The sequence below is a fragment of the Chelonia mydas genome, chromosome 1 (genome assembly GCF_015237465.2).
Source record: "Chelonia mydas isolate rCheMyd1 chromosome 1, rCheMyd1.pri.v2, whole genome shotgun sequence".
NCBI classification, from domain to species: Eukaryota; Metazoa; Chordata; order Testudines; family Cheloniidae; genus Chelonia; species Chelonia mydas.
In genome coordinates, this window is record NC_057849.1 from 59,384,476 (window position 1) to 59,405,718 (window position 21,243).

At 38.8% G+C, this 21,243-nt stretch overlaps 1 protein-coding gene across 5 annotated transcripts in view; it reads left to right on the forward strand.

The window, feature by feature from the left end:
• ZC3H13 (zinc finger CCCH-type containing 13) overlaps window positions 1–21,243 on the forward strand; it is a 55,182-nt gene that overhangs the window by 23,106 nt on the left and 10,833 nt on the right. For all 5 annotated transcript variants that reach the window (XM_037894195.2, XM_037894201.2, XM_043522585.1 and 2 more), the window contains 11 exons: window positions 1,867–1,975; window positions 3,427–3,566; window positions 4,399–4,556; window positions 5,983–6,180; window positions 7,648–7,821; window positions 8,702–9,012; window positions 10,368–10,832; window positions 11,906–12,088; window positions 15,353–15,902; window positions 18,977–19,080; window positions 19,510–20,496. In XM_037894195.2, coding sequence (XP_037750123.1) covers window positions 1,867–1,975; window positions 3,427–3,566; window positions 4,399–4,556; window positions 5,983–6,180; window positions 7,648–7,821; window positions 8,702–9,012; window positions 10,368–10,832; window positions 11,906–12,088; window positions 15,353–15,902; window positions 18,977–19,080; window positions 19,510–20,496 — 3,379 coding nt within the window. The remainder of the gene's footprint in view (window positions 1–1,866; window positions 1,976–3,426; window positions 3,567–4,398; window positions 4,557–5,982; window positions 6,181–7,647; window positions 7,822–8,701; window positions 9,013–10,367; window positions 10,833–11,905; window positions 12,089–15,352; window positions 15,903–18,976; window positions 19,081–19,509; window positions 20,497–21,243) is intronic.

Below are 21,243 nucleotides of genomic sequence, written 5' to 3' on the forward strand. Positions count from 1 at the left end.
AAAAGAACCTTGGAAAATGAAGAATCTCTAAGGGAAAAAGGCTGCAAATGATGTTCGTTCATAGAATTGCACAGCTAAGAGATTTCTGTAATAGGGCTGTCTGTCTTTTTCAGAAATGTGTATTTTGGCTGAAATGTTCCATACTTGGCCTTAGACCAGATGCAATTTTCCTTTGAAAGCTTGATAAGTTATTGTCAGCTGCTCAGCTGACGTGAACGTGGTGTACACCACTTATGTCAATGAAGGTAATGTGATTTGCACCAGTTGAGGATGTGGCCTAGCATTTTTGAGATATCCAACCATGAATAAGGAAAAAATAAAACCAGTTCAAAACCAAGCCCTTCATATAACACGTGCTGCTTTTAATTAAATTTCACCTGAGTTCTTAAATGATAATTGCCTTTGACATGTTTGAAACAATTTGTCTGAGGAAAAAATGTGTATAGCATTTGAGAAAGCATTTCACTTAACTTTTGAACAGTGCATCAAAGAGAAACTTCAGATAGCTATGCACTGAAATAAACATATTTGCATATTTATTTCAGAAATGGCAGTGTCAAATAAATTCACAGTATTTTCACGTGGTAGTGCATTTTGTAAAAGAAAATTTTTCTAGAAGATATACTCTAGGAATTATTTTGGAGAAGTTCTATGGCCTGTGTTGGGGAAGTTCTGTGGTCCACAGGAGGTCATGCAACATGATCATAATGGTCCCTTCTGGCCTTGGAAGCTATGGAAATCTTAACTGAGACTACATTTAAAACTATTAATGCAAAAACCAGGAAATAGAATTTTGTGCAGTTGGGAGTGATTATGTGATCTTGTTTCCTTACTGTAATTCTAAGATGATGATTGAGGTCTGAAATCAAACCCAGTTCAAGCTACCAATAGAGAGAAATTAAGTGTCCGAGTTGGTTTCTGGGTAACTTTTTTCTTGACTGTACAAGTGTTCTAGAAGTCTGTAACGAAGGCCCATAAAAAGAGGCAGAATGGGCACTGCATTTGTAGGAGCTGGGGGCAGAGAGAAAGTGGTGGATCTGCAGTATACTCCTCCCCACACTCCCTCCAAAGAGCCCTCTGGGAAGCAGGCATAGAGACAGTGCAGCTCAGGAGCAGCTGTCATTGGCTACTGGGATTGGGTGAGCGGAGAGGAGCAGCATAAGGCTAGCTGTCTTTTTGGTGACCTTATTTCTGTAAGATTGACCTCTGTTTTCCTTGTGGATCCATGGGGCTCTGTGCCCTTACAGTAGGTAGAAAGACTTTAACTTGTTTAGGCCAGTAAAATACATAATTGAGATGTAAAGGTGTCAAGAAAATTTTAGCCTGTTATATGTTTTTAATTCCCCACCCCACCTCCACACAGGACTTTTTGGTACTTTCCACAGGCTTTAGCCTCTAAAGGAATAGGCAGTTAGTTATCCATTGTCAGTTCAATCCTCAGGTGCTGAATTGTAAATTGCACATAACCATTCTCATTTAAAATTGTATTACTCTTTTTCTAGCTGTTCTAATACTTCTAAATGTTTACTAAATTTCTCATATAAAAATTTCTGGTCTTTAAAACTGATCTGCTCTTCTTTCAGTCTCCATTGTAAATATCACTTTCTTGGCCTACCTTTAAGTCTTTGTTGACTTCACCTGTATGAATGTTTTTCCTCCCAACCCACTGATTACATGAAATTACATTAGAATATTTTCCCAGTGTAATTTGCTTCTTAGCTGAGAAGATATTTAGACTAATCGAACTAAAGAAAACAATTAGTTTAATTCTTTCTATAAAGCACAAAATACTGTGCAAATTTATTGACTTCTGTAGGCTTCTGTTTTAAAAAATTGTTACTCTAATTCAGCATTTTTTCCCTGTAGAAAGAGTCTTCAAGAGGAAGGCATAGAGAGAAGGAAGACATCAAAATTACGAAGGAGAGGACTCCAGAAAGTGAAGAGGAAAATGGAGACTGGGAAACAAATAGAGAAGGTAAATTGAATTCAAGTAAGACTCTCCATTTAATCTATTACAATATTCCAAATACTACAGATTCTCAGCTTGTAGAAAGTTTTGTCCATACCAATGGACTGATATGTTGACTATTCATGAATTATTGATGAATAAGGATTGTTTCAATTTATCTGGGGACAAGAAATAAATTTAGTGGTTTGGATTGGATCAAGTCATATAATTAGGGTTGGCAGGAATTTGACTTTTTTTTTCCTCAATACTTTCAATAGATATTGGTTTATATTTAAGCATTTTTTAAGATTTGTATCTATTTAAATTTTCACAGTTGTGGGAAATTGAGTGCGTCAGACAATTATTTAATGGCAGTAGACATTAATATTAAAAAAATTAAAGCTTTATAACCATTACAATCAGATGATATCATGATCACATGTCAAAATATACAAAGTAAATACCCTTAAATCAAACTCTGATTTCTCAAGCAGCATTTTTTTTTACTTTGCCTATCTATAAATTTTGATTATCAATAGAAATATATTTATTGGTTTGTGAAATCAACATTTACTGACATCTGCCATTAAAAATCTAATCCTTCCAAGTTAAATATAATGCAAAACAAGAGGTTGTTATTGTCTGCCCTCTCTCTCAATCTGTTTTGAAACTGGATGAACAAGACAGCAGTCATAGAATTGTTTGATCAGTACATAAGCAAAAAGAAATTGGCCCTCAGCCACTGACTGGCTGGCAGGGCCTTTCGTACCTAGGTCACTGGTTCAAATCCAGCTTACATCAGTTGTGGCTGGTTAACAGCTGATCAGTGAAATTAGGTGTGTTTACCTCATTTAAAATAAAAAAGGACTCAATTTTGCAACAATTTTTATGTTTGCCTGTCTCACTGAGCACAAAAACTAAATTATCTTTGCACATAGCCCATATAGGTCATTGTTGAAGCCCATTGTCAGGGTGACGAAAGAGAGCTTACTACTGCTCTTTGTTCTGTTGTCAAAAAGAGGATTTTGGTGTCCAGGATCTCAGTCACAAGCACTCATTTTTTAGCTTTCATTTAACTAAAAAACTGTACCAACTATTTTTTGGATTGAGACAGAAGTGGTGATCTTCCCCCAGAATTGTTCCATTTCCCTTTGTTGCGGGAGATAGTTGACTTGTTCTGACTTACTATGAAGTTATCCTGGTTTCCAGTGAAGCTAAGTGATATCTACATAACTATGAAATACTTCATGCTATTTTGAGTAGTTGAATATTATGATGTGTTTTGCTAGGTTCTGTACAAACATAGGACAAAAAGATGCTGCCTGTCCCAAAGTGCTTATAATCTAAGTATAAGGCCTGGTCTACGTTAGAAAATTAGGTGTGCATAAATAAGTCACTCGGGTGTGATGTTTTTTGAGAAGTATGACTGTTTAAGACCACTTATGTCATATATTGCCTGTCATCTTTTTTAAATAAAGACTCTGATAATGGAGAAGTTAATTATGATTATGACCATGAGCTGTCTTTGGAAATGAAACGTCAAAAGATTCAGAGAGAACTCATGAAGCTGGAACAGGAAAACATGGAGAAGCGAGAGGAAATAGTCATTAAAAAGGAGGTTTGTATCTTGAAAATAGGCATGTGTTCTTATAACTAATCAACAGCCATTTTATGTCCTTAGAGTCCTAATTGTTTTCTACATGACTGGAGCCTCTATGTGCTACCACGGGGCAAATGATAAATGACTGTTGGGCATAACTTTACAAACACAGGGCTGTGTTCTGGCTAGCCTTTCTGTGTAGACAGGGAAGGAGGCAGATAGGAGAGGAACTTTGGGGCACAAATCGTTGTACACTCAAACTGGCTGACCTGAAACCTGTGAAGTACATGTGAGAGAGGTCTTCCCCATGTCTGCCCCCATTGGGGTTTAGGAGCTGTGAATTTATTTCTTATGCTTCATTCTGGACCATTTTATCTACGCCAGTCCTCCATCTGCCCTCAGTCTTCATATTACAGTGGATTTTATTAGGCATAATCTTGGTGGGTGGTTCATAACTGGAAAGAATATGTCTGTTTGGGGTGGGGGACCTTAAGAGCCAGAATTTTTGGACTGTAGGTAAATCTTACTGGAATGCAATTTTTCAGGCTAACTTTAGTGTAATAATTAGAGCCATTTTATGGATATGAAATGTAATGATCTGTTAGTTGTTGTTTAATTATGTTGTAGGTCATTTGTGCAGCATTTTCTTTAAGATCAGCTTTATTTTAAGATATTTTAATACTAATGTAATTAACTACTTCTGCAAAAATATGTGGTTAGTATGTCTGAGGCAGATGGTGTGTCAGTGGTTATTACTATCTAAAGTTTGAATGATATTAGGATCCTTATTCAGGATACATATGCAGTACATGAGTATTTGGTTGTAGTGTAAACTTTTTCTTTATCCAAGATTTCTCCAGAGGTGGTTAGATCTAAATTATCACCATCTCCTTCGCCAAGAAAGTCTAAATCTCCAAAACGAAGGTCAAGTCCCAAATCTTCATCTTCAGTTAGTAAGAAAGAGAAGAAGACTTCTACAGTGTCTTCACCGCTCTTGGACCAGCAGAGGTCAGTAGGTAGACATACATTATGGGTGGGGAACAGGGTGGTATGTCAATACATTATGAAATGTTTGTGCTAATCAGTGGATTTAGCTACTCATTTTCATTGTCCCTTAAGGTGTGGATTCAATGTACCAGTCTTGAAACTGTAGATTTTTGCAGAGTTCACAAAAATCCCTGGGACAAGGCAGCAAATATATGTCTCCATTGATTTTAATAACTTGTAGATTTTGCATTGAACATTGTTTCTTTAAATGATGTGAACTGCTTAGAGCCTGTGAGATACACTGGAGAAATCTAAATAGAAATCAAATTACATTTGTTCAATGGTGTGGGGTGTTGGTGGTGGTTAAATGCAATTTAATCTAGGATAGAATTGAAATTTTGAAGTTTGCCGAGTCAGGTGTTCTGTTGACACTACATGTTGCTATAAAAGAGATAATACTTGACCTTCTAGGTTAAGGAGTGAGCTGGAGCGTTATAGCACTGGAAAAGGGAGACGAGAGGGAATGAAGTAGGCAAAATCACAGGCTGTTACAACTAGGCTTTTTGCCATAAAAAAATCAATCAACTAAAAAAGACCTTGCTGACTCTAGAACCTGGGAATCCATGTTTAGCTCCATTAGCTGTGAGGAAAATTGCAACCCTAATACAAAAACAGGCACCTATATTTGCCAAGCAAATTGCCTTTGAAGCAAGTTATGCTTAAATAAGGGCACAATACTCGTAAATGTTGGTTTTGCTGTAAAAGACTAGTATAAGGGATTGCTTACTACAGTACTTTAAGATGCAGTGACATCTAGGTACTAATATGTTTGTATCTGTTTGTGACTGACTTATGAAAAATACATATGGGTGTAAAGAAATACCTTTACATTTCCTTGTAATTCATGGTGGAAATAAAATGTTCAATATTTATTCATAAAGCTCCTGAAAATATGGTAGGATGCTTTACATACAAGGAATGAGTGATCCCTACCCCAAACAGCTTAAAATTTGAGGCACTGACCCTGCAGTGTATTGCACACAGATGTATTGTATTCAGTTGCAGAATCTAGTGTTAAGCGGACAAGATACAAAGGATTTTGGTGTTTTGATGCATGCAGTTTTACAAGGGCATTGTAACTTTGGAAGCAGTAATTACACATTTGGGAGCAGTTCCAAATTTTGCAAGCCTGTTTCAGAAATAAGGGTTATAAATTCAAATGGCTATGGGAGACTTCAAAGGAGAGCTTGACATTAATTTTCCTTTGTATTCACCATTCAGTCAAGTACAGCTGTAAGTGCCACTATCTGCTGATGGAATAGAGAAGTCTGCCCCAAAAGCTTCAAAGCGCTTGGCTCTGTAAATTGGTGCTGCTCTTATCTGAGTGATTAACAAATATTTTACTTAGTCTTGTAAATAGCTTTTTCTGGTATTTTGATACATTTAGGAGTTCCAAAAGCACCCAGAGTAAAAAGAAGGGTCCTCGTACACCTAGTCCACCTCCTCCAGTACAAGAGGAGACTCCCCTGGGGAAAAAGCATAAAGAAAAACATAAAGTAAAAGAGCGTTTAGAAGAAAAAACAAGAGAGGGGAAAGAGAGAGGACGTGACTTTGAAAGACATAAGGAGAAAAAAGAGAAACAGAGGTGAGTTCTGTTGCATTATTAGGTTTTTAGAATTAATGTAACCTTGCTTAGGTTGTCTGCATTTCTGTTAAATCTGTAGTTCATATTGCACTAAATAGAGAGGGTTTTACATTTGACTTGCTGCCAACCTTTCTCTGAATTCATTAAATATAATAAATGCATTGTATAGTGGACTAATAAACTACAGCTAATAGAGTTGTCACTTTAATAAAAATAACTTGTTGAGATGCCCTTCTGAAATAGCTGTCATGTTCTCCATCAGTGAGTCAGACCTTGACTGGTGGTCCAGTCTGGGGTCCTCATATCTTCATTCTAAAGCCATAATTTTTCCATTATACCTTGAACTTCCCCTTGTAGAAGTATACTACTTCACTTCTTCAGAATATCAGGTCAGTGGACCTATGAAGAGAAAACACTATTATTCCGCAAATTGGCCATTAGGAGGCATTCTCCTGTCCCTAAAGCCTCATTTAGTAAATCTAGTATTTTAGCAATGCTGTTTCTTCAAAAATTGACTCTTAAAAGTCCCTACCTTTTGGGATGCTTACATTCTCTGTATTCACCCTAATACCTGCCCACCTTATCCATCCCTATACCTATATGTCCACCTGGGGAAGGAAGGTCATATTCATTCTCTTTTCCCCTCTCCTGTATTCTCTCTCTCACAAAAATAAGATGTATAGTGGGCAGTTTGCTATTACTTTGTGAAGACTAAGGAGTTTAGGAAGACCTTTACATTCTGTCATGAGCTGATAAAGTAAAAAAACTCAGAAAGGTGGTTGGATCTGAGGCAGTGTTATGCCCCTCTCCGTAATTAGTGGCAGAAGGTCACAAGCAGTAGTGGGGAGCACTCACTGCAGCTGTGATAGAAGCGGGAGTGTATTTGGCAGCCTGTGTGCGTGTGGTACCATGATAGCAGCAGGTGCTTCCATGGCAGTGGCTGCAGCCCTGTTTATAAAAATGTCAGTGACCTTTGTGTGTGAATTTTTAAGTTACTTAATATTGAAAACAAATACTGGAAATCCTCCTGATCTTTTAGTAAGCCAAATGGCAGTTCAAGATACCAGCAGTCCTTTTCTTCCTTCAGAAGCCATCGTTAAGGTCCGAAAACGTGTCTGAACTTTTTAATAGTAAATTTCTGATTTTACAGAATTCATTAAATTAAAGCAACAAAAACAACAAATTCCCTATTTGTATTGACATCTAGCTGCTTAACAAATTACAGATAATATGAAGGGTTCAGGCTTCACCCTCTTTGTATTAGATTGAAAAATGTATTAAATGGGATCTTTTGGAAGAGCACTATATGATGAACATAATTTCATATATGATGAACAGATTATTCTACCAGAAGTAATTCTTGATCCTCTACTGTGGGTATGGTCTTGGAGCTGACTTTAATTGATTGGAGATGTACCGATCCCATATTGTGCATGCTGAACAAGCTGCTACTTGTATGTTTCTTAGAGATCCTTCAGAAGGCTCCCATAGACCGAAGCGTTCTCCAAGTCCTGCTGATCATTCTGGCAGTAATTCCTCTCCTTCCAGAGAATATTCACCTCCTGCCTCAAGGAGAAGACAAACCTCCCGAGCTCCAGCCAAGTCAACTACACACAAGCATACTTTCTCACCCTCTCGCAGGTGGGAAGTTAATATATAGTTCTTATTTTCCTAAACAATTAAAACTTTCACCATATCAAGTCACTTTCTCTTTGGTGAGATCACATGATATCAGTGTTCTTTCCAAACGTGAGCCTTTTGATACAGAATTATTTACCCTAGTAGCAGTATTAAAGAATAATCTACTTTACTGTTAACATGAGTAGCTGTGAATCCCTGGTCCTTCAAACTTTCTCACCCGCATAACTTTAAGCAGATATGTAGTTCTGTTGACGTCACTGTAGTTATTCAGGTGAATAAAGTTATGTACGTGCATAAGAGTTTGCAGGATTGGGGCCTAAATTGTCAAAAACAGAAATTAAGAAGTCAGTGTTTCTTGCCACAGGGATGCTGTATATAGCTATACTTAAGAGTGTGTACCCAAGAAAGAAAATGTATAATTTGTCTGCTGCATGTTACCAGGATTTCTTGAAAGCACCTCATATTTAGTAAAATAGCTATGTTGTTGGGGAAAACTGCATGTTTCATAAGCAACAAAGTTCTTGTCATTGTGTAATCGAAGGTGCTTTTTTTCCCTGAAATATTTAGGTTTTTTTCTGGATGACCTGCTCTTGAATATTATCTAAAGATCAAACTAGGAATATAGAGTGGTTATAACAAACTCTTAAAGTATCTTTATTTTTGAGATAACAGTAGATATGCATGGGAGAGAGGGGCGCGATTTATATATTTTAGAAATTAGAAGGATTTTATTTTCCAGTTGATGGCTAGAGGGCGGAGAATATAGAAATTATTTTATTTTTTTCAATAGATTTTTTTTTTTGTATTGAGGGTTTATTATTTATTTTACAGTATCATAAAAAAGTGCACGTGGTGACTATTTTAATGATGTGTCCTGCAGGTCTGCTTCCCCACCAGGGCAGCATCACTCTCCCATATCATCAAGACATCACTCCTCTTCATCACAATCAGGCTCCTCTGTTCAAAGACATTCCCCTTCCCCCCGCCGCAAAAGAACTCCTTCTCCAGCCTATCAAAGGACAGCTTCCCCACCTGTGAGGCGTTCCTCCTCTCCCTATCCCCCGCGCTCTTCATCCTCTCCTCAGAGGAAGCGAAGTCCTTCAAGACATCAATCCCCAGGGAGAGAGAAGGGGAGGCATGATCGTGACCGGACTTCACAGTCGCATGATAGACGCCACGAAAGGAGGGATGGTACGAAGAAGAATATGCTTTTCAGAAACGTTTTACATTGCCCCCAAACTGTAGTTAGCTGACAATTTAAAAACCTGATTATTTTAATCGTGTCATCTAATGAGCTCCAAGCAGTGGGACAACACATTGGTTAAAATGCCAGCAGACATCTATGCCAGCACTCCTGTTCCCGCTGTATCCGGGATAGTGCAAAGGGGAGAGACTTTAACAAGAATGATCGTTTAGGCAAGGTCTCTTTCATTGTATTAGGTCTCACCTATATGATATGTGTTTAAGTCCAGAAAGGCCTTCATTTTTTCTCTCTAGCATTTAACCACTCTTTCCTGTATATGGCAGTGACTGCACCAATCACAGTAGGATAGTGGTCTTCTGTCAAGATGCCAAATACCTGCCAGTGGACCAGCTGAGAGAAAACTCTAGAGTTGTAAATGACTGTCTCCCCTTTCACCAGGAAGAGCCCAAGTATATCATCCAATCCTCTCTGATGACTCCCTCCGTGGTTTTTAGTTAGCTAAGTGCAAAGGAAGATTATAGCACTCCCTCTGCCACATAGCCTATCAAGTCTTGATGAACAAAAATACTGTCACCCCCAAACCTATGAAGAGAACATTTGTCAAGATTTATAGGCCAGCTATAAGACAATACAATAGAACCCCATTTATCTGACCTTCCATTATCCGTCTCTCCATATTAACCGAACAACCAGTGCGCACAGGTCCAGAAGTGAGCGATCTGTCTGGTAGCCGCTAGATGGTGCTGCAGTCTCACACTTTCCCATTCTGGATTATCTGAATTTTTGATGATCCAGTCTGGCCCCAGTTCCAATTAGATCGGATAAATAGGGTTCTGCTGTGTATATATAATAGGAACATATTGTGAATAAATATTTTAAAAATCAGGTTTCAGTGATGAGAGATCTTAACAAAGATGATAGCATAGATACACTCCGAGCACATTGTCAGGTAAATAAGGAATTGAAAAGAGAAATTACCACAAGAAAAGCACTTGAACTCAGCACTCTGTAAAGGAATATGCTCCTGGTCCTAAAATTATTGCAGCAAATCATCGTCCTAACGCATTTTGAGGTTACTGAATACATTTAATCTCTAAACAATGAAATGTGATACTCACTAGGTCACAGATTCAAATCCATGGGGGAGATTTTTCTAAAGCAACAAGGGTAGTTAGGCACTCAACTCCAATTTGTGCCTTTGTAAATCTCTCCCCGTAGGCTTTTGTGTAAGAAATCTAATTTGCTTGTATCATTTTATATCCTTTCTACTTTGGATTGTTAAAATCTAGTATTACAGACTTTAATCAAGCTGAATATTACATTTAAATTTTTTGTTTTCCAGAAACTAGAGGAAAAAGGGAAAAAGAGAGGGAAACCAGAGAGGAACGAGATTATGATCAAGAGCAGAGTACCTCCAGGGATCATAGAGATGACCGAGAATCTCGGGATGGAAGGGATCGGAGGGATACCAGGGATAACAGAGACCGCAGGGAGCCAAGGGAATCTAGGGACACTCGAGACTCCAGGGATACAAGGGATTACAGCAGAGATAATAAAGATAGCCGTGATCAGAGAGACTCACGTTCTATACGAGATACCCATGACTACAGAGACAGAGAGAATCGAGATACCCATAAAAAGGAAGACCAGTATCAGGAGGAACCACGCAGTTATGGAAGAACCCATGGTAGAGAAGAGAATTCCCGTGCTGACACACGGAATGAATCCAGAAATGAGTCAAGAAATGAAACTAGAAGTGACCGGACTGGCAGAAGTCGAGGCAGAGGTCCAGAATTATCTGACAAAGGTACTATATGATTTATTTTTTCAAATGTCTGTACTACATTATTTGATGATGAACTTCTGCCAAATAAGCATATGCTGTTAAAGCTATCTTAAGTGGTATTTTCACCAAAACAGAACTGCTATTGCTTAAATGCATAGCACTCCTCTGTTTTCCATTCATTAAAACAGTGTAGCATTGGCATTCTGCCATAGTACTTAAAAATCCTGCACCACTCTGTTTAATGTATCTGCAACCTTAGCTTCTCCCAAGGGCCATGAAATACAAATAAGAGCCTGAAGTGTAATGAAAGACTAGCAGAGGCAGATTCTCTAACCATATGCATTGCACAACCCCTCTTCCTTCTCAAATACTCATGTATACCCAGGTTCAACTTCTCCCATTTTTCTCACATACAAAATATGTAACTTTATCTATGGCTTTCCAAAACCCGTTCCATTGTAATTTGTATTTGAAGAACTGTTAATTCTTTTATATTATCACCATTTGGTCATCTGTATTCATTGTTTTTTGCTTTGGTTTCTTATTTTTAATGTAACAATTTTTTTTATTTTCTTTTTAAAAAGCTTCCAATAATTTTAAAATAACCTCCATTATCTCTTGACTGTTTGGTCTGCTCATTTCCTTCTGCACATTGTCTGCAGGCTTATGTTCTTCTAAGGACAAATTTCTGCCACCTTCTTGCTACCTTATTACCAGTCAGAAAGCCCCATATTGTAACTAGAGGAAGTTGATTTCTCCTGAAAATAGAATACAGTATTTGGGCATGGTGTATATAATTTGCAGCTGCCTAGAACACAAGTGCAGCATCTTAATTCTGGTTTTGGTAGGTTGTCATCTCATTATCCCAAATACGTGTATCAGATTTGTTAACTATAAACTTTTAAATCCATCAGGATGGGGAGTTGAGCATTGAAACAGTTTTCTGTGTCAAATAGAATTTAGAATTTAACTTCTGTTTCAATGGTATAATGAAATGAACTTAGATATTTTAAATCTTATAGTTAATTGTTGTGAAATGTCAAGGGATTTTCTTACACCTGAACTCATACGGCGGGTGAAAATGTTTTCAATAGGAAGTAGGGCAACCAGAGGATCTCAAGTTGACAGTCATAGCAGTAGTGGCAACTACCATGACAGCTGGGAATCACGGAGTAGCTATCCTGACCGAGACCGCTATGACAATCGAGAGCAAGCAAGGGATTCATCCTTTGAAAGAAGACATGGAGAAAGGGACAGACGTGACAACAGAGAGAGAGGTATGCAAACATGCATGCACTAATTCAGAAACATACAGCCGACCTGATATTGGAGTTTGGCATCAGTCTTGTGCTGAGGCTAATGAAAATTGACATATCTAGTACAAATGGTCATTAACACAGCTATATAATATATGCTCTTTTTCTCCCAGGACTGGCTTATGGCATTCCCCCACTGCTGTTTTTATTCATTCATTATGTTTTAAGCAAACAGCTTGGAGTGACTTCAGTGTAAAATGAATAAGTTGAAAAGAACTGCACATTTTTCATTGTTATTTTCTGGAGGATGTTACCTATTTATATACATGAGCATGTGCCTACTGTCACATTTCAATACAATGTTACTTGTTGATATAGACTCATACAGAATATTTTTTGTCTTAGTATTTAAATATGCTGTTGTGAAAGTTTAGCTAACCTTGACTGGCTATTAAAGTAAGGCACAGTATAATACTGTGATTAATACAGTATGACATTTTATTGACTTGGGAATTTAATATTGATTAATGCTTTGCTGTGGTCAGTGTCATATGGCTAATAAATCTTGGTACAGATGCTGGTGAGAATGGGGAGAGTCCAATTTTTTATAAGCGTCTGCCATTTTGGACTTAGCATGAGATACTTCATTTTCATAGCAGAAAGAGTGCTGAAATTGTCCCTAGGGAGTTCTGTTCTAACATTCAGTCTGAAGAGTCATCCTAGAGTTGGCTTCTGAAAAAGTTGGCTTGCTGACTTCCTCACTTAGCAGAACAAGAGAGCTTAATTAAGGCAAACTCAGGGTTTAGGGACAGTGAGGAGAATAAATGTAAACTTACAATGAATTTTTGATCTTCAGGGAGCTTTTGATTGTGTTGGATGTGGCCATTGAATCCCAGATGCTGCCTGTGTTCATTCCTTGGCACTACTCTGCCAAGTTTTCTTCTCTCCACAGAACAGCAATATGTCATGTCTTCTGTTCCTGTGAAAAGCTCTGGAAGTTTTTCTAACTGCTGCTCTGCTTTAGTTTTTCTTCTGCCTTCAATGAAGGATTTTGTTGAACCTAATCCGCAGCTTCCTTCTGGTCCTTAGCCTATAGACTGCAGTCTGAAAGTGTCCTGGACATTGGCAGTTTCTAATTACTTTTTATCTCTATCTCCTTTGCAGTAACCAGCTGATTAAATTAGAGTGCAGTTTGAACTTTCATGTCTTATTGAGTCCTAAGTAAAAATCTTAAACTTAGAAGTAAATATAAAGATACCAGTAAAACAAAGGAAATTTATGGGAGGCAAGCCATTTGTTTTAGAGTGAAGTGAATTTCATTAGGGCAATAAATGTTTGTAAGGAGCTCTAATAGAATTACTCAGGCTTAAGTATCTTTCCTTAGCTCCTATGGTTTTACTTTGCTCTGTTTCTAAAAAAAAAAAAAAAAAAAAACTGGAGTTTTTCTAACATTAAAATCTTCTCCAAGAGTTAATTTTAAGTACCGATTTACATGATGTTTGAGAAATACTAAGAGAGTACTTTAAAAAGGGAACACATACGAGAAAATTTTACTTCTTCCCAAATACACTAGGAGTCGTTTTTAATATGGTTTAAAATACAGATTTTCTGGATTAGGTATCGTATATTCAGCTAAAACAGAAATACTTTTAAAGTTAAATCTGATGTTTCCGAACACAAGTATAGTGTTTCAAAGGAGAAAGATGTGAACGTATAGTGTAGTAATTATTAATCCATCCATACCCATGTGCATTTAGCAAATATATACTTCCAGATGTCTGTCGTGTTTCACATTTAAGCATTGTTTGCAGATACTTAATACCACTCCTCATGGCGTACAATGTGGAAAAATAATAGTTTAAACATGAAGACCTTGAATTACAGTGTAGTACTCTTGCAATAAGTGGTATTGAAATGATGTGGGCATACCAGCATAAAGAATGTAAATCCTGTATCTGGACCCAAGTTGCCTGAACTAACGATTCATATCCAAAAAATGATTGTTTCGGCCATAGCAGGAAATGTCATTCCTATTTACTTTTAATTTTACCTGGAATCAAGGGAGCATTAAGTCATTATTAATTCACTCGCAGGTGAAAATTGATTAAACTGATGGGAACGTATGTTTTATTGACTCAGTTCTGTTCAAACTCCACATGTATGCCCCTGAAGGATATTCTCTCAATAATGTATGGAGATATGCATTATGTCAGCTTTGCAATAATGGACAAAAAATCAAATCTGCATTTTCCTTTATTCATACAAATGTTTCTTCCACCCCTTTATGTAAAGTCTTTAGCATACACCATGGAGGATTTTTCCATTATTCTTTACTAAAATGGAATTAAGATAACAGTATAGTTATTGATGCAAATTAGTTGCAATTTATATCCACTTAAGTGAGATTTACATGTCTGCAACTATGTATATTTTTTGTTGCTAAGGTCCTAGGCATCAGAATTTGTCTTCCTTTCTAGTCTTTCCTCCTCCCCTGCTGCTGCTAATATTCAAGTTAAATAGGGCTTTCCCTGTGATTCTAGACTAGTTATTTCCTATTTACACATGTATTCTTCCCCCATCCATCACCACCAGTTCCTGTGGGCTATGCCTATAACAGCTTTGCATGTGAAGCCGCAAGGAATGTTCAAATGATTTCAGTTCTGATGTTTCCAATATTTCCCCTTTGCCTCCTTCTCTTGGTCTGAGTCACCTGAATGATCAGATGATGAGCCACTGGGCCAGTCTGTTTCATATTTTTCTAAGTATTGAAAGTGCTGGCTAGAGGGACCGTAGAACTGAGAATGGATTGAAGTAAAGTAAAATCCTGCATTCTTTAATAGAATGATAAACTTCATTTTAAAATGAGTGTCCGTTTTAAGCATCTGTTTAATTGAAATCATATAGAAAATATCTGATCATGGTCTTGGCAATAGTAGTAGTCAAATGGCAAGCAGATAAAGGTTTGAAATTACTGCGAATAGACTTATACAAAATAAAACCTTTATAGTCATGGTTTGTAGTGACCTTAAGCTTAAGTAGAAAAGACTTAAATTTCTTAATTTTAAAAATATTTCAAGATAGTGCCCTTCCCCTCATGTTATTCAGAACCTTTTCCAGCATTCTGTAAGAAGCTTCTGGTTTATGTTTAATGCAGATATATAGATAGTATCCTTCTACTTCAATAAGAATACAGAAGCTTCTATTCTAATTTTAAATGATTAGTGTACTGTGAGAGGCGTATCCATTTAATTAGTCACTGGCAATGAAACTTGACTTTCTTTACAGATCAAAGACCAAGCTCACCAGTACGGCACCAAGGAAGGAGCGATGATCTTGAGCGTGATGAAAGGAGAGAAGAACGAAGGGTAGACCGGGTTGATGATAGGAGAGATGAAAGGGCCAGGGAGAGGGAACGAGAGAGGGAGAGAGAACGAGAGAGGGAAAGAGAGAGAGACCGGGAGAGGGAGAGAGAAAAGGAAAGAGAACTAGAACGAGATCGTGCCCGAGAACGAGAGAGAGAGAGAGAGCGGGACAAAGACAGAGAACGCGAACGGGACAGAGACCGAGACCATGACAGAGAGAGGGAGAGAGAGAGAGAAAGGGAGAGAGAGAAAGAAAGAGAGCGAGAGAGGGAGGAACGAGAGCGGGAGAGAGAACGAGAGCGGGAGAGAGAACGAGAGCGAGAGAGAGAACGGGGTCGCGACAGGGATAAGGAACGAGAACGTCCGAGAGACTGGGAGGATAAAGAAAAAGGAAGGGATGACCGCAGAGATAAGAGAGAGGATGTCCGAGAAGAAAGGAATACAAGAGATGTCCATGAGGAGAGGAAATCTAAGTAAGTGATTCTGCATGTGATTTATTTTCTCACCAAAAATGTAAAATACCATGCGATCCTTTAATGTTTCATGGTGTAACTGTTTCTGTTTTCACTGTTGTAAACCAAATATTTGCTACGGCACAAGTAGCGCACCTGCTAGTAGTAGCCTGTAAAGGTTCTGTGTTGACGCCAGAGCCCCTAGCAGATCTCTGAGAGTTCACTTTGTCTCATTCAGATGTTACTGTAGCAGATCCTAGGTTGTGGTTGTGTTGAGATTCTTGCTTAAAGGTGAGATGAAACCTCTGTTATGTGAGAATAAGATAGAGTATCCTCCCTGAACTTACAGCATTTACTCTTTAAATACAGAATTAATTTTCTTTAAAAATCTAATTAGTTTAAATAATTAAAAAGTTTAGAAGGATAATATAGATTTTGCACTTTTTTCTTGATCTTTCTGGCAAATAAATTCTTGATTCTCCATTGGCGTGATCTCTGTATATTTCCACTTGTAGGATGCACGTCTGAGTTTTGTGAACTGTCTTTAAAGCAGTGCTCAATGGGGCTACAAGACTAACCCCAATCCGTTCTTTATGTAGCCAGCTGTGGATGTTGGGATCTTTTCACTGCATTCAAAGCAATTTCTTGGGTTTTATTCAAAGCTCCTTTAATTTCTCATATATTGTTGGTTAGCTAGTTTGTAAAGGAAATAGCTTGCACTGTTTCACTTTTAGGACCAGTTCCTCAGCTGTCCCAGCAATACTTGAGAGTTTCATGCTCTGGATCAAGCTGCAAATCATCTCCATTCCACTGGCACAATTAAATAGTTTAATGAAAGGGTTAAGTTTATTTGTGCTTTCTTCGGCTATGTCTGTACTACAAAGGTAAGTCGACCTTTGTTAGGTCGACTTAGAGCCACCGCATTAATTACTGCAGTGGCTGATGGCCACACAACCCTCTTTCTGTCAGTGGTGCGTGTCATCACCAGGAGCGCTTTCACTGACTGAAGAGGGGCAATGTGTGGGAGTGAAAGCGAGGGTTCTCAGCTCCATGCAGCTCCACGCTGCCACCTCGGGCTTCTCACCTCAGCACTTCCAGCCAGGAGCAGGGGTCAGCCACCTCGGGCTTCTCACTTCTGGTGGGGAGATCCACACCTGTAGTCGGGTCAGCTGCCATGCTCCCAGCGAGAAGCCAATGTAAAGAATGCAGGGTCTTCTATACAGACGCTGCATTGTCCTAACTACGCTGACATAAGCCCTACGCCTCTTGTTGAGGTGGTTTTATTGTGTCTGCATACCAGGGGAGTTACATCGGCAGGAGAAGCATTTCAGTGTGCACCTCCACTGTTTTGTCTACAAAAGTTAAGGCCTCAGTTGCTAGTGCAAAACTGTGGAACTCCCACAGGAACAAAGAATTGCCTCAGACCTTTCCACTTTCCTTTCCAAGTAGAAGGCATGCTTACAAATAAATGCAAATAAACTAGGGCCCAGTTTAACTGTTAGTCTAAGTTAGAGCAGTCTCCAGGCAGCTTATACTATGTGAAGTTGCAATAGCCCTCAAGGGCCCATTCTGCATCCAGATGTACAGCTGTATTCAGGCAACCAACCCCTCCTTGACTCTAAATTACCAGTGATTCCAGCACTCCAGTAGAATTTTGAGCTTCCTGGTCTTTGCAGCCTGAACACCACTTGAGTCATGCAAAGGAGTGGGAACAGGGGCCAGACTCTGGTCCTTTGTTTTTATTTTGGGCCTTCGTCAGATGTATCTCCAAAGACTTGGACAGAAATGCCAGATTGATTTAAGTGGTATTCATCATGCTGCTCCTTCCTCCTGGAAGTAGATACACATGTCTGTATGTATGTACTTCCTGGGAAAAGCTTTTTTCTCTGGATCATTCTTGGTGTGGAGGGCCGTCACACTTGGAACCCAGACCAATAGGCAGTGTGGGTTCTATGCCTTTCTTACCAAGGTGATCTTATAAGTATGGTCCAGGTCACAAGCAAGAACCTGTTGGTGTATTGGTGCAGAAGACACCTTTGGCACCGAACAGATTTGTTCCTGTGGAACAATGTGTGACTACTCACACAGTGCCAGGATCTTCCTCAGTGCTAAGAAAGTTAGTTCCACACCCAAAGGCCATTGAGTGTGGGCTCCTTGTTGGCACCATCTCTTCTTCAGCCTCAAGCAGGAACTCCTTTTAAGGTCACTTCTGTGTCATTTTTGGTTGTCTTACCAAGGGGCAAGAAAAAGGTCCTAAAGGGTTTTTGGTACTGGAATTCTGAGCATCAACCTAGAAGAAAGAGGATGAAACATCACTAAGGCTGTGTCTACAGTGCGCACTTCACAGCAGCACTGCTGAGCTACTACAGCCGTACCATTGTAAGGTATGCAATGTAGCTGCTCTTTGTCAACAGGAGAGTGCTCTCCCGGTGACAAAATAAAAGCACCCTCAACAAGTTGAAGTAGCTTTGTTAGTGGGCAAGTGTCTCCTGCCGACGTGGTGCTGTCTGTACCGGTGCTTTTAGTTGGTAAAACTTTTGTCGGTCAGGGTGTGGTTTTTTTCACATCTCTGATCAACAAAAGTTTTACCGACCAAAGTGCAGTGTAGACGTAGCCTAGGAGTTTAAGGCTGGTGTGGCTGAACTGCCCACCAGGGTGCTGCAGGTTATGACTGCCCCTCTGGCATAGCCTGTGTTGCTGTTCATAGGATTCTAGGTATCTGTATGGACTAGTGTGGGACCTTTGTCACAAAAAATATTGATATTAAGATCATCTCAGAAACAATACTTAACAAGGTTGGAAGTTCCCTTTGTCTAAAAGACAGTGATCATCTTAAATAATGTTTTGTTTAAAAGTTGGGAAGTCTCATCAAGGAAAGTATTTTAAGTATTTGGAGTGCAAACAAAACTGATCTTACTTGAAACTGTATTGCTAATGAAGCTAGAAAATTGTGGGACATCTTTTAGTATCTTGTATTTTGAGAGAGGTGCATAGAGTACAGGTGGTGGTTCTGATATTTGCAGAGGTGATAAAGAAATACAGCTGTTTTTTTAAAAGGAATCTGCATGGAATTTGCATTTATTTTTCCAATATAGGAAGCGTCACAGAAATGAAAGTAGCCCTAGTCCTCGTCCATCACCCAAGCGCCGCCGTGAGCATTCTCCTGACAGCGATACCTACAACAGTGGAGATGATAAAAGTAAGTAAAAGTGGGTTGTCTCTGCCACAGTATGTAGGCTAACCTGTAACTATGAAGAAGTTTCTTGCAATCTTAAATAGAAAATGAGGGATTAAGCTTTTCAAAGTGTCGTCTCCCTGTTTTTTCATTGTAAGGCTGTTTTTCTTGTTGAGTGGTGGGGCTACATATTTGACATATTGTTTATTCTATATGCTAATTTTGTTATAATGGTATTGTCCTGGGGCAGTAGCCCCAACATTTGTCTTTAAGATGCATATCTATTAAAAGTGGAAAAAATCCATTGATACTCCAGATGTCTAAAAGCTTGAAGAATGTAGCTGGAAATAATGGATTGCTTTGATTGACTCTTCCTTTGGTATGTACAGGATGCACAAAATGTGTATTTTCCCCTTCCTGAACAATAAAAATATATATCTTTTCCACTTGTAGATGAGAAGCACAGGCTGTTAAGTCAGGTTGTGCGACCACAAGAATCCCGATCTCTCAGCCCCACGCACCTTACAGAAGACAGGCAGAGTCGAAAGCCAGAGAGAAAGGAAAGTTCAAGACGTTACGAAGAACCAGAGTTCAAAGAGAGGGTGTCTTCAGGAGATAAGCAGAGAGAACAAACAGAAGTCACTGAAAGCTCACGGACCAGGGTTCAAGAGAGCTTAGGACATCGCCCTTCTGAAGAACAAGATGCATCTGATAGAATACATGAGGAGAATAAGAAGAAATCTAAAGTGCAGAAAAAGACCGCAAAGAAGAAAAAAGATGACGACATCGGGGTGGAACGGTACACTGAGTCAACTGTAGAGGAGGGCCAGGTCTTTTCACCCAAGAAAGTTCCAAAAAAGAAGAATGTTGAGAAGAAGCGTAAGAGGTCAAAGGGTGATTCTGAGGTTTCTGATGAAGAAATTGTCCCGCACCATAAAAAGAAAAAAGGCCCAAGAACTCCCCCTGTAACAACAAAAGAGGAGTTGGTTGAAGCAGTAGCTGAGAAAGCGGTGGCAGTAGAAGCTGCTCCAAAAAGAGAAGACACAACATTTAGTGACTGGTCAGATGAAGATGTTCCAGAACGTGGTGAAATCATTGTTCCAGAAAGAAGCACTGAAGAATCCCACAGGAAAAGCCATAGACTGAGGGGAGACAAGGTAGAAACCCCACATGTTACTATAGAAGATGCACCTCATCGCAAACCTGTGGATCAGAAGCGCAGCAGCAGTCTTGGTAGCAATCGAAGTCATACATCAAGCAGACTTCGATCACCCTCCAATGAATCTGCTCATCGCAGTGGAGATGACCAGACAGGTCGGAAAAGGGTCCTGCACAGCAGCTCCAGGGACAGAGAGAAAAAAAGCTTAGAAATCACTGGGGAACGGAAGTCCAGAATTGATCAGTTGAAACGAGGGGAACCCAGCCGCAGCACGTCTTCAGGTAATAAGATACTGTCCTAACGAGTGATTTATATCATACTGTGTGAAAGTGAACAGACTCCACTTCCAAATCCTTCTAGCATGGCCTTAAGCTCTTGGTTCACTGGATATGAAAGGAAAAGCCTCTTCTGCCTCCATAACAAAATTAGAGGGAATTGAATATTCCTTCAGATTATGATTTAAAACTCTTGGCATCAATGGGGATGAATTATCCCTTTGCTGAGCCTGGAATATTCAACAAGAAATAGCAATTTATGCTGTAAGGGTTAAAACATATCTGTAGAATTAATTAAACTTTTAAATTAGAAAAGCTCTTATGCTAACGCAGAGCATAGTAGTAATTTTATTATATAAAATGTACTTTAAAAATTATAAACAAATAGAAATTAAATTTTAATACTGAAATTATGAAATTATATGCATGAAGTTAAATTTTACATGTTTCAGGGAGCTATGTTCAACATGGTTCCTGAGAGAAATTTGTGGTGAAGTGATTAGGTTGCGGCCCTTAATAGTAAGTTTAATACAAATGAAAATCATCTTTGCCCTAAACCAAAATAATCAGTTGGAACTGAATTGCTTAGCTTTATGCCCGTGGAGAGTGAGAAAAACGGGCAAGAAATTATTTAAGATGTTAGGTCCCTTCATTGGAGAGTTACTGGTCTCATGAAACAAACTGGCTGCTTGAGAGCTCCAGCTTTCTTCTTGCTTCCTGTACTACATCATACGTAACTTAGCAGTACTGAAA